Source organism: Oryctolagus cuniculus, chromosome 3, assembly GCF_964237555.1.
Source record: "Oryctolagus cuniculus chromosome 3, mOryCun1.1, whole genome shotgun sequence".
NCBI classification, from domain to species: domain Eukaryota; kingdom Metazoa; phylum Chordata; class Mammalia; order Lagomorpha; family Leporidae; genus Oryctolagus; species Oryctolagus cuniculus.
In genome coordinates, this window is record NC_091434.1 from 49,191,220 (window position 1) to 49,209,822 (window position 18,603).

The window sequence follows — 18,603 nt, forward strand, 5'->3', positions numbered from 1 at the left end:
ATGAAAAGATGTCCATTTCACTCATATACAGTAAGTTAAAAAATAATCAGATCATTAAAACTATAGTTATACATTAAACTACCAAAAATAAGAGAAAACATATTTTTATTTTTGGATCTGGCTTATTTCTTTTTTTTATCTTTTATTTAATGAATATAAATTTCCAAAGTACGACTTATGGATTACAATGGCTTCCCCCCCATACCGTCCCTCCCACCCACAACCCTCCCCTTTCCCACTCCTTCTCCCCTTCCATTCACATCAAGATTCATTTTCGATTATCTTAATATACAGAAGATCAGCTTAGTATACATTAAGTAAGGATTTCAACAGTTTGCTCCCACACAGAAACATAAAGTGAAAAATAATAGATGATTTTTTTTAATGATGATGAAATCAGATCAGACCTATTGTCATGTTTAATCCCAGTGAGAGTCAAGTTGGGAATTGATAATTTTTTTTTTTTTTACAGAAGATCAGTTTAGTATACATTAAGTAAAGATTTCAACCGTTTGCACCCCCATAGAAACACAAAGTGAAATATATTGTTTGAGTACTCGTTATAGCATTAAGCCTCAATGTACAGCACATTAAGGACAGAGATCCTACATGAGGAGTAAGTGCACCGTGACTCCTGTTGTTGACTTTACAAATTGACACTCCTGTTTATGGCATCAGTAATCTCCCTATGCACCAGTCATGAGTTTCCAAGGCTATGGAAGCCCCTTGAGTTCTCCGACTCTTATCTTGTTTAGACAAGGTCATAGTCAAAGTGGAGGTTCTCTCCTCCCTTCAGAGAAAGGTACCTCCTTCTTTGAAGACCTGTTCTTTCCACTGGGATCTCACTCACAGATATCTTTTTGCCAGAGTGTCTTGGCTTTCCATGCCTGAAATACTCTCATGGGCTTTTCAGCCAGATCTGGCTTATTTCACTTAGCATAATGATCTCCAGTTGCATATATTTTGTTTCAAGTGCCAGGATTTCATTCTTTCTTATGGCTTAGCAATAGTGACGGATATCTAGGTTGGTCTATATCTTAGCTATTATGAATTGAACTGCTATAAACATGGGAGTTCAGGTAACCCTTTCACATGCTGCTTTCCTTTTCTTTGTGTGTATTCCAAGGAATGGGATAGCTGGGTCATATGGTAGATCTATTTTTAGTTTTCTGAAGAATCTCTGTACCATCTTCCATAATGGTAGCATAAGTTGATATTCCTACCAGCAGTGTATTAGGGTAATTTTTCTACCCATATCCTTACCAGCATTTGTTATTTTGGGATCTTTGGATGATAGTCATTCTAACTGGGATGAGGTGAAACTTCATGGTGGTTTTTATTTGCATTCCATGATGGCTTGGTGATCCTGAGCAGCTTTTCATACATCTGTTGGCCATTTATATAACATCCTTTGAAAAAGGCCTGTTCATGTCCTTTGCCCATTTCTTAACTGGATTATTTGTTTTGTTGTTGTTGAGTTTCTTGAGTTCCTTATATGTTCTGGAATTAATCCTTTATACTTTCTCAGATGCATAATTCACAAGTATTTTCTCCCATTCTGTCAGTTGCTGATTCACTTTGTTGATTGTTTCCTTGGGTATACAGAAGCTTCTTAGCTTGATTGTTGCCTGTGCTTCTGGGGTCTTATCCAAGAAGTCTTTATCTATGTCAATGTCTTGTCAGCATTTCCCCTATGTTACCCTCATTTGATGGCTTCAGGTCTTAGATTAAGATCTTTGATCCATTGTGAGTTAATTTTTGTAGAGGGTATAATGTAGGGGTCTTGTTTCATACTTTTGCATGCAGAGATCCAATTTTCCCAGCACCAGTTGAAGAAATTGTCCTTTCTCCAGAAAGTGAATTTAGCTCATTTATCAAAGATTAGCTGCTTGTAGATATGTAGATTAATTTCTGGGGATTCTATTCTGTTCCATTGGTCTATGTTCATGCCAGTACCAGGATGTTTTGATTATAACAGGCCTTTTAGTATGTCTTGAAATCTGGTATTGTGATGCCTCTGGCTTTGTTTTTATTGTTTAATATTGTTTTGGCTATTTGGGGTATTTTGTGTTTCCAAATGAATTTTAGGATTGTTTTCTTTTTCTAGATCTGTAAAGCCTAGGTTGCTTTGTTTAATCCGACTGAGACATCACACGGGCTAGCAACTCCCTCAGTTCCCTTTTATCTCCTCTCTACCTATGAGCACTGGATTTTTTCAGCTGACACACATTGAGTTGGACACACATTGAGTTTCTTGGGACACATGGTTTGGCATTGTCTGTGAACCTGACGTCAGAGGCAAGGCATGACCATCAGCTGGGAAGGTGCTGCTTAGAAAAAGGGAGATCCCAGTGGAGAAAACAGGCAGCTCCAGAGGCTGCTACAGGGCACTCATGAGGTTAGAACTTGTCATCCCACCCAGCTGCAGGATTTTATATGCATAGGTGGGCAATGCCTTTTCCGACAGGCCAGAAGCTGTATGAATGGAATCGTTTTTGCTTCATGGAGTCCTAGATGGGCGAAAAGGCTGTTAGGCAAGAATTTAAGAGTTCCTATAAGTAAAGAGAAGATCTTCCTATTCTTATTTTGGAATGAAGTCTGGAGTTCAAACGGGCCTAAAACAAAAACAAAAACAAAAAACAAAGAAACAAACAAAAACAAAACAAAACAAACAAACAAAAAAACCCTTTCTGTCACCTGGCCCAAAATCATGAAGAAAAACTAAAGGACACAGCACAGATTTAATCCAACTGCTTTTCAGATCCTATATCAAATCACACTTTCTTATTTAATTCATTCCCACCTCCAAGAAAGAATTATTTTCTTCTTGGAGCTGTGAACAATAGTTTGTTCATACCATGAATAAAACAGATGTCTCATGGCTGCTTCCCTGCTATGTTTTCTATGGCTTGTGAGTTTTGGAGAACAAACAGCCTGGAATCATTTTGATTAATGGGCTCTCGGTGAACTGATTTTCAGTGAACTGACCTGGAAATGGAATTATATATCCTTCAAATTTGGATCCCCAATCCCTAGTCTAGCATGTAGCAAATACTCCTTAAATGTTGGTGAAGCTAAAAGGCAGTTGATATTTTTCCATTGACAAAAATAATACATTTCCAGGCTTATAAAAAAATTAACAAAAACAGAGGGGGAAAATGAAGTTACCATTTTTAGTCACACAAATCAATATATGAAGTTACTTCAAAAGGTTTGTGGCAATAGAACTAAAAGTACCGTGCATGTCCCATGAGCTTTTCGAAGGTCCTCTGAGCATCAGTGCATCAAGTCAGGAAACAAAAATAATAATGATGGTAATGATAGCGCGTGAACAGAAGTATGTGAAGTTGCGCCAGTGGTGGTGGGGATGTACCTTCTCACGGCCCCCACGAACTGCTACCTGGCTGCTCAGCTGAATTGGGAGTAGAACTCCTTCCTCTTCCCTTTTCATATTTGCTGTTTTCCCACTCCAAAGGAAACCTGACCTCTGTCACAAGTAAGGAGCACAATGCACACAACAGGGACAGTATGACAAGTGAAATATTTGGTGGGAGAACCCAGTGCTTTGATTACAGATGAAAATGACATCACTTTGATAAGATGTGCTGTGGTGGTGCTTGAACTAGGACTGATTTCTTATTTCTACTCAATGCTCAGCTGAAAAATATGCAGAGAATGGAAAACACGAATTATGCAACTGAAAGTTGTGACTTCCTGTTATACTTATGGAGGAGGTGAGAATGAAACAGTAAGAGAGAAACTGTACTAAATGCTGCTTTTTTGATATAGCATTTCTCTTTTTGCTTTCACCATGATTCTATATTTTATACAGAATGTACCGCATTATCTGTTTATTATACTCTATACATAAGTATCTTAGAAAAACAGCAGTTCTGATCATGGAAGGAGCCTTAGAAACAATCAGTATGATTGCAATAATGAGTGAGCAAATCTTGTTTATCGGGAAAGGAATATTTTGTTGACATATGGTCTCATTATCATGACTTTGGTAAGACTTCAGTCTGTACATTTTATGTCTAAAACAACTTTAAAGATGATGTTAGCATTTTTTGCATTGACTCAACAATGTTTAAAGCTTATGTTTTTTCTTGACTTCTGTTGATAGTTACTCCAGTTTCCATCACAACTTGATGAAATAAACAAAGCCTAAAATGCTACCTAGGTTGTAAAACAGTGGTGGCCCAGACTAAATTGTAACAGCAGCTTCCTGTGTAGCACCCTTTTGTGCAGACCACAGCTTTCTTCAGAAAGAAAGTATTTTACACATCAGATGTGATCAGCTATCAACTCTAAATGAACCTCCTGTCTGTGATGGCTGAGCAGAAGGGAGAGGCAAATCAAAAACGATTTGTTTGAAAACATTTTCTCCACACAAATCACTTTCTCTATTTTAAAAGCCCATAGCATCGATGTAATTTTCTCTGCTGTTCTTGAGAGAACTTCCTCTATTGAACAGGTTCTTTTAAAATAAGTTTCCAGATACTTCAATGTACTTCCTATGATTTTCCTTCCTCTACACTATTTCCCTGACCCTTGTCCTGGAACTCCAATTTGGAGCACCTCCTTAATCCCTCTTTCACATGACAATGAGAACAACAAAATCTGGACCTAATGATGGCTGTTGTCTTCTTAAATCTCTCTGTCAGGCCAGAAGTCTCCAGAAGCAATTCAATCTTTCTCAAGTTTGACTACTTCATGTAACTTTCTGAGCATTGTTTATTTATTTATTTTAAAGATGTATTTATTTGAAAGTCAGAGTTACACAAAGAAAGGAGAGGGAGAGAGAGAGAGAGAGAGAGAGAGAGAGAGAGAGAGAGAGAGGTCTTCCATCTGCTGGTCACTCCCCAGTTGGCCACAATGGTCGGGGCTGCGCCAATCCGGAACCAGGAGCCAGGAGCTTCTTCCAGGTCTCCCATGCAGGTGCAGGGGCCCAAGGACTGGGGCCATCTTCTGCTGCTTTCCCAGGCCATAGCAGAGAGCTTGATCAGAAGTGGAGCAGCTGAGTCTCGAACCAGTGCCCATATGGGATGCCAGCGCTTCAGGACAGGGCTGGGAATGTGAAAGGGGGGTGAAGGAGGGGTGGGAGGGTGGATGGGAGGGTGGGTATGGTGGGAAGAATCACTATATTCCTAAAGTTGTACTTATGAAATGCATGAAGTTTGTATTCCTTAAATAAAAGGTTTCATTGGGGAAAAAAAGAGAGAGAGAAACTCAGATTCAAAGAAGGGAAAGATAGAGGAAGTATGCTTGTTTAGTGTGAGTTTTCTCAGCACCCAGATCAGTGCCTGGCAATAATTGTTAGTCAGTGCAAGCTTGTAGAAATAATGATGGATGATTGAATGAATGAATGGCACTGGTAATGTCTGCCAGCCCTAGCTGTAAGTGTATATGCATAAGCATACATGCATAAGTGGATATGGATATGGATTGTCCCACAAAGTGTGACTAGGTGTTACAGGTGGACAATGTCATGTATGCAGAGAGGCAGAGGCAAGAAAGCAATGGGAGATTCAGGGAGCTTGGATCAGGCAGTTTTGGGGTGCACTTAGCCCACACCTGTGAGTAATGAAAGATGGACAAGAGTACACAAGAGTGATAGGAATGCCTTTGTGCAGGAGGGCGCATAGTAACCAGCAGTGGCATGCAAGCTGGAAGATTCTTTTTTTTTAAGATTTATTTTATTTATTTGAAAGAGTTACAGACAGAGAGGGAGAGAAGGAGAGAGGGAGAGGGAGAGGGAGAGAGAGGAAGAGAGAGAGAAAGGGAGAGAGGGAGAGAGAGCGAGAGAGAGAATCTTCTAATCTGTCAGTTCATTCCCCAAATGGCTGCAACAGCCAGGGCTGGACCAGGCTGAAGCCAGGAGCCAGAAGCTTTATCTGGGTCTCTTGTGTGGGTACAAGGGCTCAAGGTCTTGAGCCATCTCCCACTGCTTTCCCAGGTGCATTAGCAGGGAGCTGAATTGGAAGTGGCGCAACTGGGACTCAAATTTGTGCCCATATGGCATGCCAGCATCATAGACAGTGGCTGCACCACAAGCTACACCTCAACGCTGGCCCTGAAAGATTCTTTTTAAAAATATTTGCTGTATAATAGGATTAGACACTGTGTCTTTAATTCTTAGTCATAGAATAATCATTACTTTTGAGAAATTACCTTGAATTTTCTTCCTATGTTTAGTCCAAAGAGCCCTAGACTTGCAGACAATGTCTGGGCTGTCTTCCAGATCTGCCACTCACAGCTGGCTGACCTTGTCCTCCCAAGGCTTCTGTTTTCTTAGCTGCAGAATGGGAATAATAACAATACCTCACATAGTTGTCCAAAATCAGATGATTCTTGGGAGAGTGAGAAGCATAAGCACAAAAGCTTCATGTTGTAATAGACTGACTCATGGCTGCTTGTGTTTCACCGTTATCCTATACTATACAGGTTATGCCACTTTATACCTGTTTAAGTGAAAAACACATGTGCACACATATATACATATAGCTGTTTGTATTCATACATATGCATGCACACATCTTACATTACTATGGTCTCAATATATTGTGCTAACTACTTTCATTACCTCTTGTAATCCTCACAACAACCCTGGCAGGAACCTGCTATTATTTTCCTCATTGTAAAGATGAAGGAATTGGGCTTGGCACTATGGCATAGCAGGTTAAGCTGCCGCCTAAGATGCTGGCATCCCATATGGACACCAGTTTGAGTCCCAGATACTCCACTTCCAACCCAGCTCCCTACTAATGTGCTTGGGAAAGCAATGGAAGATGGCTCAAGTGTTTGGGCCCCTGCACCCATGTGAGAGACCCAGAAGGAGCTCCTGGCTGCTGGCTTCAGCCTGGGCCAGTCCTGGTTATTGTACCCATTTGGGGAGTGAACCAGGGGAGGAAGAACTCTCTCTTTCTCTGACCCTCCCCCCGTAAACTCTGTCTTTCAAATAAATAAATAAATCTTTAAAAAAAAAAAAAAGATGAGGGAACTGAGGCTTAGAAAGGTCACACAGCTGCCTAAGGTCACATAGCCAGGAGGTGATAGAATCAGGATACAATTTCTTTCTATGAATCTGGAACCGTGTTTGAGGTATTGTACACCTGTAGGTAGTTAACCCAAATTTTATCTTGGTATTTCTCTAAAGAAAGATAGTTTGTGATACTTTTTACAATTTTATTGAGGCATAATAATTAGTGTACTGAAAGTATACAATTTGATGAGTTTTTGTCCTAAGTATATGCCCATGAAATTATTAACACAATCAAGATCATGAATATACCCTTCACCCTTAAAAGTTTCCCTCCGTCCCTTGGTAATCTCCCTCATGTACGGGTAACCATGGATCTACTTTTGGTCACTGGAGGTTAGTTTGCATTTTCTAGAGTATAATCTAAACAGAGCCACACAGCACTCACTCCTTTTCAACTGGTATCTTTCACTCAGCAGACTCCTTCTGAGATTCATCCATTTGTCTGCCTGTGTTAGCAGTTCACTTCTTTGTATTGCTCAGTAGTGTTCTGAAAATTCTAGAAATAAAAAAGGAATGAGATTCTTAAACTGGGTAGTATTCTGAACCTTAGTTTACATTTATTTTAATACATGCCATGCATCTCTCTCTCTGAATAAATGTTTGTATTGAAAAATAAGGGGATAGGGAATTAAGATAAGAGAGAGGAGAGAAATGATAAGAAATTGTCCCCAGGAGCAGGTGTTTGGCCTAGTGGTTAAGTCACCCATGTCCCACAGCAGAATGTCTAGATTTGAGTCCTGATTCCTGCTCCTGACTCCAGCTTTGTGCTAATGCAAACCCTTGGAGGCAGTGATGGCAGTATGTGGGAGACCTGGATTGCAGTCCTAGCTCCTGCCTTTGGCCCGGCCCAGTCCTGGCCGTAGTAGGGATCTGGAGAGTGAGCCAGACTATGGGAGCTCTCTGTATCCATTTGTCTGTCTGTCTGTCTCAGTCTCTTTGCCTTTCAAGTAAACATTTTTTAAAATTTTTCTTTAAAAAGTATCCCCCAGATAAAATATTATTCCTGTCTCTCAAGATCATAAACTAACTTTGAAATCTGACTCTTGTGGGCATGCATATAAAATCTGCATTTTTGTATTCTATATATAATACTGTGCATTTGAAGTTCTGAATTTAATATAAAATTAATTTAGTGTAGTGCTATAACTAAAGAAATGCAGCAATACAGAGCCTCAGTTATATAGTCAAATTCATCATCTTTTCTTGACAATATAATTTTAAGTAGCAAAAAATAAATCCTCCCACCTTCCATATATTTGTATCATGAAAGAACGCTTTAAAGAAAGACTTATGTACTTCTGTAGGTGAGACCCCAGTGGAAAGAAGCAGCCACCAAAGGAGGATGTACTTTTCTCTGAAGGGAGGAGAGAACTTCCACTTTGCTTATGGACTTGTCGAGCTAGTGAATCCAAAAAGGCTTCCATAGCTGAGGCAGCTCACATCAGGAGCCTTGGGTGATCGCTGACGTCATACATTCGAGTGTGAATTGCTACATAAACAAGAGTCACTGTGCACTAGCTTCCCATATAGGACCTCTGACCCCAAAGAGTTGTATCATGAAACATAATAGTAAACCTTGCTCTCAGAAGTCACTTCCTTTTAGTGTATTAAGTGGAGGGTATTATTATGTCTCATAAGTTATAGTTATGTCTAAGAGCTTGCAAAAGGTGTGTCATTCTTGGGTTCTTTAAAGATAATTAAGTTTCCAAAAGGAAAGAAAGGTGAGGAAGGAAGGGAAAGGAAGAAGTGAAAAAAAAGAAATCACCTTTGAGAAGCAATAACTTTGAACAGCCCTTGTCTGGACTGTTGAACAGTTTTCCTAGCTTTTTCATCTTTATTTTTCTTTTGTCTATTTTTTCTTCTTTCTTTTTCTTTTTTGTACTAAACAGGAGAGGGAATAGGAAGAAAGGTGGGAGAGTTGATGGGAGGGTAGGCACGGTAGGAAGAATTATTATGATCCAAATGTTGTACTTATGAACTACATATAAATAATTAATAAATAAAAGACTTATGGATTGGAAGACTTATGGATTATGGGCATGCATATAAAATCTGCATTTTTTGCATTCTATATGTAATACTGTGCATTTGAAGTTCTGAATTTAATATAAAATTAATTTAGTGTAGTGCTATAACTAAAGAAATGCAGCAATACAGAGCCTCAGTGATACAGTCAATGCTCCAGATGGTATGCTAGAGAGACTTGTGGATATAAGATAGGCTGGAGTCTGACTTCCTTGAGCCTCAATTTCCCTGCCTGTAAAATAGGAATAATGATGATCGTGAAGGGTTGCATTGGCATGAAGTTGGCATTTGTGAATCCAATATTTATAAATGTTGTTCCCTAGTCACCACCCATCCCAGTCCCCTTTTCTTAAAGACTTTTGCCTTGTAGGAAACTTGAGTTTATTAAAAAACAAGATTTATTTATTTACTTGAAAGGCAGAGTTAGAGAGAAAGAGAGAGAGAGAGAGAGAGGTCTTCCGTCTGCTGGTTCACTCTCCAATGGAGCTGCACCGATCCAAAGCCAGAGCTTCTTCCAGGTCTCCCATGTGGGTGCAGGGGCCCAAGGACTTGGGCCATATTCCACTGCTTTCCCAGGCCACGGCAGGGAGCTGGATGGGAAGGATTGAGACTGTTGTGTGGCCCTCATCTGCCACAGCACCAGGTGGAAGGTGCAGTGGTTGGATACTAGGTGGGAGGTGACAGTGCATATTGAAAACCAGGGAATTTGCATATTGTGGCCTTTCTGTATGAATGGGCCCCAACCTGGGGAAATGTAACAGCTATTAAGTATCAATTGGGCTAGCTCTAGCCTGTTGGCACATCCTTAAAGGGGGTATTTAGTAAATCTTCTACTCCACAATTCTGATAAGCCCAGAGAAATTGCCAAGGAATTCCAACAAGTCTCCTGTGTGACTTTAAAAGCTTTGAAATTTGACACCGTTGTTGTGTTAAAAAATGACCTCAAACCGATGTTTTTGAGGGCTAGGCATGGAAAATAATAAGGTGAAAGCACTTTAAGTGCCACTGGAACAAGAGGAAGTCAGTGCACGTAAACCTCCCAGAAGAATGGTTAGCATGCTCACACTGCTCCCTACGCTATTACAGAAAGACTTCTCGAGGAGCAGTGGCCCTGGTCTGAGGTCTGGGTCAGCCTCTAACAAGGTACAAGGCCCCAGGGAAATGACTTCATTTCATGACTGCTTGGTTAACCCATCTGTGGACTGGTGATTCAGAGTATATGTGTCACTGAATCGTTCGAAAGAGAACTATATGGAATAAGAGTGGGAACAGACAAAACACAGAACCTGGCACATTGTAGATATTTGACAGATATTTGTTGAATGCATGCCCAAAGGAGACCACCCTTCTGTTTTCCCTCCTTGTCTTTAAGAAGAAGGTGTAATCACTATTGTTAATTATTTGAGAGGCAGAGAAAGAGAGGGAGCTTCCCTCTGGTTCACTCCTCAAATGCTTACAATTGCCCATGTCTGGGCCAGGGCCAAAGCCAGGAGCCAGGAACTCAATCTGAGCCTCCCACATGGATGGCAAGGAACCCAACAACTTGTCATTGTACTTCCAGGGTGTGCATTACCAGGAAGCTGGAATTGGTGCCAGAGCTGGATATTGAACCTCAGATACTCTGATATGCCACATAGACATCTTGACTGACATCTTTTTTTTTATTTTTTATTTTTTGACAGGTAGAGTTAGACAGTGAGAGAGAGAGACAGAGAGAAAGGTCTTCCTTCCGTTGGTTCACTCCCTTAATGGCCGCCACGGTTGGCGTGCTACATTGATCCGAAGCCAGGAGCCAGGTGCTTCCCCCTGGTCTCCCATGCGGGTGCAGGGCCCAAGCACTTGGGCCATCCTCCACTGCCTTCCCGGGCCACAGCAGAGAGCTGGACTGGAAGAGGAGCAACCGGGACTAGAACCTGCACCCATATGGGATGCCGGTGCCACAGGCGGAGGATTAACCAAGTGGCCCACAGCGCCGGCCCCTTGACTGACATCTTAACCACTCAGCTAAACACCAGACCCTAATAATATTTTTCAAGTTTATTTTAAAATGTAAAGAATTTTCATCAGCAGAATTTCATTTTGCCTTCTTTTTCATCTGTAAGATGGGATAATCCCACCTGCCTCCCAAGTGGTACTTTGAGAACCAGAGAGCAGCAAAAGCATCTATAACAATTCTTAGTAGCAGAAACAGGCTAGTCTATCACTAACACTCGTCTAACACATCACTGACACAACTAAGATCATCAGCAAGTGCATTTGATGAATACAAAAGTAAATAAAGCTAAGAATTTGTAATTTTCCAATAGAAACCAAGAACCTTCCGTTTTTGCCAAATGGAAAAGGGTAGTCACACAAAGTTTTATTTTTCAGGTAGTTAAGCAGATGTGGAAAATTCAATTAAGAAAAGCTTGTTTTGTTCGTGAATCTCTATAAAGCTTTCAAGGGCATGCACCCAGTGTTATAGAAATTGAGGGGGCTTTCCATTAGTGAATAGTGCTTGTTTAGGCCGTGACCTTTTGGCTGGTTTGAATCTGTTAGGCCCGACCACAGACTCAAGGTCCCAGGATTGGTTACTTGTTTTCTCCTTTTAACCTATTCATCACCCGTTTTGCTGATGCTGACCAAGAGGTTTCCTTTTCTAACTAAGAACAGATCATCTTTTATGTTTGTGTGGCTTGCGTGCACAAACTGTGGAAGTGACATGAGCACTGTGTCACCTGGCCCTTCCTTATCTTCCTCCCCAGCTGCCTCCACCTCTTCATTTCATACCTGACTGATTTATCCTGAACACTCCAAAACTCGGTTTCTGAATCTGTTTCTTAAAGCCTCATTGTGTGTAAGAATATCTGTTTTCTAAAAGGTACTCAATTATAAAGGACAATACTGCCACTCATTAAATTTATAGTTATAGAGTTCTTCTCTTTTTTATTTTTTTATTTTTTTTTATTTTTTGACAGGCAGAGTGGACAGTGAGAGAGAGAGACAGAGAAAGGTCTTCCTTTGCCGTTGGTTCACCCTCCAATGGCCGCCGCGGCCGGCGTGCTGCGGCCGGCGCACCGTGCTGATCCAATGGCAGGAGCCAGGAGCCAGGTGCTTTTCCTGGTCTCCCATGGGGTGCAGGGCCCAAGACCTGGGCCATCCTCCACTGCACTCCCTGGCCACAGCAGAGAGCTGGCCTGGAAGAGGGGCAACCAGGACAGAATCTGGCGCCCCGAACGGGACTAGAACCCGGTGTGCAGGCGCCACAAGGCGGAGGATTAGCCTAGTGAGCCGCGGCGCCGGCCTTCTCTTTTCTTAAAAAGTTCTTTTTTTCTGTTTCTTACTCATAAGTTAAACAATGAATGTTTTCCTTTCTTTCTTAGTGTGCTTCATGGAGTACAGTAAAAGTTTTCAGAAATTCTGGAACTTACTCCTTTAGTAAAATGTGGGCATTAATAAAAGAGAGAAAGAAATCTTCCATGGAAGCTTCAGGTCCTTCATCCTATAGAAATTAAGGGGCTTACCTGCATAATAAATAACAGGGGTACTTCAAACAGTTCATGGAAATGGGATTTAAAAAAAAGATTATTTTTTGTGTCAAAAATGTTGATGTCCATGCATAATTTTGTCACAATAGAGCATTTTTATCAACTTTTAGAACACTCACTGAGAAACAGGGATTGCTATCTGAGGGGCATCTTCCAGTTCCATTTGCTGTGAGCTTTTTGAAGTACCTTTGTACTTGCTGAAGAACTGGAGCTATCATTGAGACTCCCTACCTAAATCATATAATTCAGCATCAGGAAGGTATGATAATAATCTGGGCATGAAAAAAAAAAAACAAAGAAATCTGAATACTTTCAAAGAAAGTATTGAAAGAAATCCAGAATACTTTCAATTGGCCTGAGAAAATCAAAGCCACACTTGCTGAACCTAGAAACAAACCCCCCCCCATCCAAAGCAAAAGATGGAAACAGAATTGAAAAGTACCAGCATAATGTTTAAGTGCATGTGTGTTCAAAAATCAGACCCCATGGGTTAGAATCCTGGCTCTAATTTATGAGCTACATGACCCCTGGCAAGTTCCTGCACCTTGCTGTTCTCATCCTCACTGGAAATGGAGCCCATCATCCAGGATACGCAGTGACATCTTTCATATAACAAGGTTGGCATGGGGCCTGGCACCCAGGAAGCCCTCAAGAAAGTGTTAGATTGTAAATAATATACCTAGAACTGAGTGTGGATGACATGCTTCTTTACGTTTTTCAACAAGCAGGAAAATTATTAAGAATGAGGATGGGCTGGTGGGTTTCAATCAAGATACATGCTTTAGGTTGTGTATATTGAGGTCAATACACTAGGTCTGACAGTAGGGAGGGATAAAATGACAACCATCACACCAAAGGCCATTTTTCATCCTGCTGACCTCACTGAACACTGTGTAAGAAACACCTATACTTCATGTCACACAACTGTGAGTTTCTATTGGTGACATTGAATGTGTAATGCTCTTGAATTCAATAGCACACCTATGAAATCCAGGTATCACTTGACTGATGATCTGATCACCAAGAACAGAGCATCTCACCTTCCTAGCCACGTCCTAATAGCCACGTCCCTGCTCAGTTTGATTTGCAGTGTCTTTCTCACCTAAAAGATTCTGGGAATACTCTCCCATAAAATTGGGGTTTCTCCACATGTTGTGATATTCCTACAGTAGCATCTGGCCTAGTTCTAAAGCTAGGCACGAGCACACTATCACACTTTGCACTGTCCCTGAAGGGAATATGTTTGCTTTTCCTAAGATGATTTGTTGATTCACATTTTTTCCCTGAAAGCTACTCAAATTGGACACATTTTATTATTTTTTTTTCTAAGCAGCCACTACACATGAATCTTCAGCAGAACTGGGCATGTGTTTTGATTTGTCGTCTGCTCTGCCAAGTTGGAAAAGTTCCCAGTAGCAACTGATTTATGTGCCAGAAAAGGCACAACAGCACAAATGAGACCCCAAGGGCTACGGGTTCTTTTGTAACGTCTGTGTTTTAATGGATGGCTAATTATTTTTGGCTTGAGACAAATTGGAAGTAAAACAGAAAAATTAAGAGTTGGAATTCTAATGTCATTTACTCCAACTTCTAGTATCACTGGTGATTTAGTTGAGGCCTTCAGGGCCTCTCCAAAATTCCTGTGTACCAGAGAAACCAATGAAAAGTCTCGCCTCAGCCCCCACGCTTTGCCCTGTAGTCTTCACAGCAAATCTCAATGATACATCTGCAATCTTAGACCGTCCGCAAGGCCCCTGCCAGGTGCCAACACTCCTCACTCCAGAAGTGAGTGGTTGTTTATTTTCTGTTCCTAACTACTAGCAAGGATACTTAAATACTATGTACAGAAATCAGGAGCAACCTGAATGTTCATGACAGGGTCAGGATTCCACAGATAGTGGACCAGCCCGATAGTTCAGTAGCACACTTTTATTTAACATCATGTTTTTGAAGATTATTGAGTGACACAAAAAATATTAAGTGAAAACTATGGAATACAAATCTGTACCCTAGGTTCATAATGGTATATATATACATACATTAGGAAGAAAAATTTAAGTGGCAAAAGGAAATACATAAAACATTACTAATACTCATAATTTTTTTTGAATTATCAGCCCATTCTGCTTTATTGCCAAGAAGTATACACACACACAGATGCACACACACACACACACACACACACACACACTGGTGCCGAGTTTCCAACTCTTACAATTCTTTTTTACATCAAAGAATAAAATTTCTTCAGAAATCCCAAAGATGCACAGATTAAAAAGCAAGCTGCCTTTGTAATACTTAAAACATAGTAAATGAAATTCTTTTAGCATATACCAGCAGTGCAATGGAGAATGTGCAGTGAGCAACCCCTCCACTTGGAGGACAGTAAATAAGCTATATTATGGACACTCTAATATTCTTAATCTTTTTAATTATAAGAGATGTGTGGCTTTAAGGTGTGTTCTCAAACTTCTGTTGTTTAAAGCTTCATGATAATGTAATACTCATATTTTTAAAAAGATGTATTATTTATTTGAAAGGCCAAGTTACAGACAGAGGGTAAGACAGACAGGAGAGTTGTCCCTCCACTGATTTACTCCCCAAATGGCCACCACAGCCGGTGGTAGGCCAGACTGAAGCCAGGAGCCAGGAACTCCATCTGGGTCTCCCATGTGAGAGGCAGGGGCCCAGCACTTGGGCCATCTTCCACTGTTTGCCCAGACACATTAGCAGGAACCTGGATCAGAACTGGAGCAAACGGGACTGGACCTGGCATTCATGTAGATGCCAGTTAACCCATTGCACCACAATGCTGGGCCTACCAATATTCATCTTTAATTGGTAAAATTAAGGATGGTTTTTATTTACTTATTTCTGGTATATTATTTATTTTAAATCAGGGGGTTTTCAAAAAGTTCATAAAGGAGTAGACATTTATTCTAACAGTTAAGATGCCTGCATCCCATATCAGAATGCCTGTGCTCATTCCTGCTTCTGATTCTTGATGCCAGTTTCCTGCCAGTGCAGACCCTTGGAGGCAATAGGTAATGGCTCAAGTGGTTTCCATCCACATGGAAGACTTGGATTTTATTTCGAGCTCCTGACTTTGGTCCAGTTCAGTCCTGTCCATTGCAGGCATTTAAGAAGAAAACTAGCAGATGGATGCTCTTTCTCTATCTCTGTCTCTGTCTATCTACATCTTGAATAATTTTAATAGCAAAACATTTATTATTTTAAAATTCATGAAAAAATGCATTTAAAAAATTGCATGGATTTCAAAAAAATTTTCACCAAAATAAACATTTTTAATTCAATTTTACACTAAATTTTGAAGGCTCCCTTTTATAGTGGGTAAGGATTTTATTTATAATCTGAAAGGCAAATACCATTGTTTAAAACAATCCATTGTACTCATGATTGACCAGAAGAGAGGAGTTGGCAGGTGTAAAGATCATTCCCTTTAAAAGTGAACAGATAAGCATATAGATGGTGCATATTGGATTTATCATCCACTCATGGCCTTAGCTTGGATAGGACAGTATGAAGACTTGCTTTGGTTGTGAAATGAAAAGCCATTGGAAGGTTTTGGGTGCAGAAATGGCATGATGCAACTTAGAAAAAGAATCACTCTGGCTGCCATGCTGAGAGTCAACTTTTAGTGAGGCAAAGACAAAGGCAGGGACCTGAGTTTGAAGACAGGAGGACTAGGCCAAGCTGAACATGAATGGTTGGATTCCAGACAGTTGTTAATAACAATGTCAGACTTTGAGAACTATTTCTTACAATGTATTCTTTATTATATGGGAATTTAAACATGACTTCATTTTATATGTTGAATCAATAAAACCTGTGATTTATCTTAAAAATATTGGATATAGCAGGCCTTCTTCTGATAATAATACCAAGGCTCATTTTACCTTTCCCTCAAACACCTGCCCTGTTCCAGTAGTTACCCCATCTCTGTGGAGCCAGATAAGGTAGGCCACTGGGACTTCTATCTACTCAAGCACCAGAGAAGCAAGTCTTAGTCAGTGGGGTCTCAAACACCAGCCAGGGTGCATCCTTAATAAAGTTTTCACCTGCTAGCTGCAAAATAAAATAAAAACAGCTTTAACAAAGTCAAAATTATTATTTTATAAAAATGTAGTTAGTTGATTGGTTGAGAGAGAGAGAAAACATTCCATCTGTTGGTTAACTCCAAAGTGCCAGGAACTCAGTTTGGGTGTCCCACTGGGTGACAGGGATCCAAACCACTTGTGCTATGCCTCTCAGGGTCCACATTAGCAGGAAGCTGGAGTCAAGAGCTAACGGGGTAAACCAAGCCCAGGTACTCATATATGGAATGTGGGCGTCTCAATCAAGTCTTAATGGCTAGACCATATACCTCCCCCCCAATATTATTCCTTTTAAAGGATAGTCTTTGACAGTATATATCTTATCCAGGTATTTGATGAGGAATGTTTTATGTTTTATGAAATGATGATGATATATATATGGTGGTGGTGGAACTATACTTATTTAGCAAAATACAAAGTTGACAACTTTGAATCATTCTCAAAATTTTCTACTATAGTTTTATGGTACCTTAAATCTCTAAGTTGATAAAACACGGTATGAAACTGCATGGCAAAATTATATTCACATATGCCTACTAAGAATTTGAATTTGTTTTTTGGTAATGATGTAAGAAATGGCTACTAATTCCAAAAATTTGCACATTCTCATTCTCTCCCAGAAAGCAAATGTTAGAACTAAACATGGAAAAATAATAATTTAGTGGTTTAGTTACTTTTGATCAAAGCTTTGTTCAGTTACAAATGTGTAGGCTTTTCCCTTTTAATTGTACAAGTAATGCATACTAATTATAGCAAATTTGGAAAGTACCCAGAGGAGAAAATAATAATTATCCACAATTCCATTATCCAAATTTTTTATCACTATTGATACTTTTGTTTATATATTTTTGTCTATTTAAATACATTACAGATGGGTAGATGCATTTTTTTTCACAAAATAGAAATTACATGTTTATTTCTTAAGTGTTTTTTAAAGATTTATTTATTTATTTGAAAGGCAGAGTGACAGAGAGAGAGAGAGAGAGAGAGAGAATTTTCCATCTGCTAGTTCTCTCCCTTGATGGCTGCAATAGCAAGGACTAGGCCAGGCCGAAGCCAGGAGCCAGGAGCTTCTTCCAGGTCTCCATGTGGGTAGATGGGCTGAAGTACTTAAGCCATCTTCAGCTGCTTTCCCAGGAGCATCAGTAGGGAGCTAGAGTGGAAATGGAGCAGCTGGGACTCTAATCAGCACCCATATAGGATGCGGGCACTGCAGGCAACGGCTTTACCAGCTAAGCCACAGTGCTGGCCCCATCTTGAGCATTTTATGTTAAAAAGGCTGTCACAAAAGTAGCAACCTATTACTCATTGTCTCAAACCATGGTCAATCATCAAAAATGTGCAAATGAAGCTACAAATGGTAAAAAGACTGAGGTGATAAGGAATATAAACAAGTTAGGGAAAAACTTTAGATGTCCCATTGTCTGAACAATTTCCTTGAAGTTAAAATAGAAAATAACAGGCATTAAAGACATAGAATATCAATAAGATTTTTGTTAAAGTCAAAAGAATTAAAATAATATTAAAAGGGAGATATGAGAAAGAAAGCAATAAACAAAGTGTTTTCAAAAAGAAAAATACTTATGGTTTGTTTTATTTTGTTCTTATGGGATTGGAAGAGCATAATATCTTTAATATTTAATGTATTATTCCTTCTGGGGAACAAAATGGTGAGCACCACTTTTTAAAAGTCATATTATGCTTCAGCTTCAAATGGAAACAACCATAGGAATGAGACAGTTGGGTCCTTCGAATTTGCTTTAGGAACTCTAATAAGAGGGTTAGGATCCCTGATAAGAGGTTTACTTCCATAAAGACATCTTTTTTTTCATCAGCCACAGTGCCTATAATTCACGCTCTTAACATTAGTAACAAGGATTTCAGGTTTATA

At 39.9% G+C, this 18,603-nt stretch overlaps 1 protein-coding gene across 8 annotated transcripts in view; it reads left to right on the forward strand.

The window, feature by feature from the left end:
* The window catches only part of STAT4 (signal transducer and activator of transcription 4), a 151,713-nt gene that overhangs the window by 63,830 nt on the left and 69,280 nt on the right, over positions 1–18,603 (forward strand). The window contains exon 1 of one of the 8 annotated variants that reach the window (XM_051848345.2): positions 3,711–3,734. The exons of the other annotated variants lie outside the window; for them this stretch is intronic. Coding sequence (XP_051704305.1) covers positions 3,726–3,734 — 9 coding nt within the window. The 5' untranslated portion in view covers positions 3,711–3,725. Of the gene's footprint in view, positions 1–3,710; positions 3,735–18,603 lie in introns of those variants that run through there. 8 annotated transcript variants of the gene reach the window in all.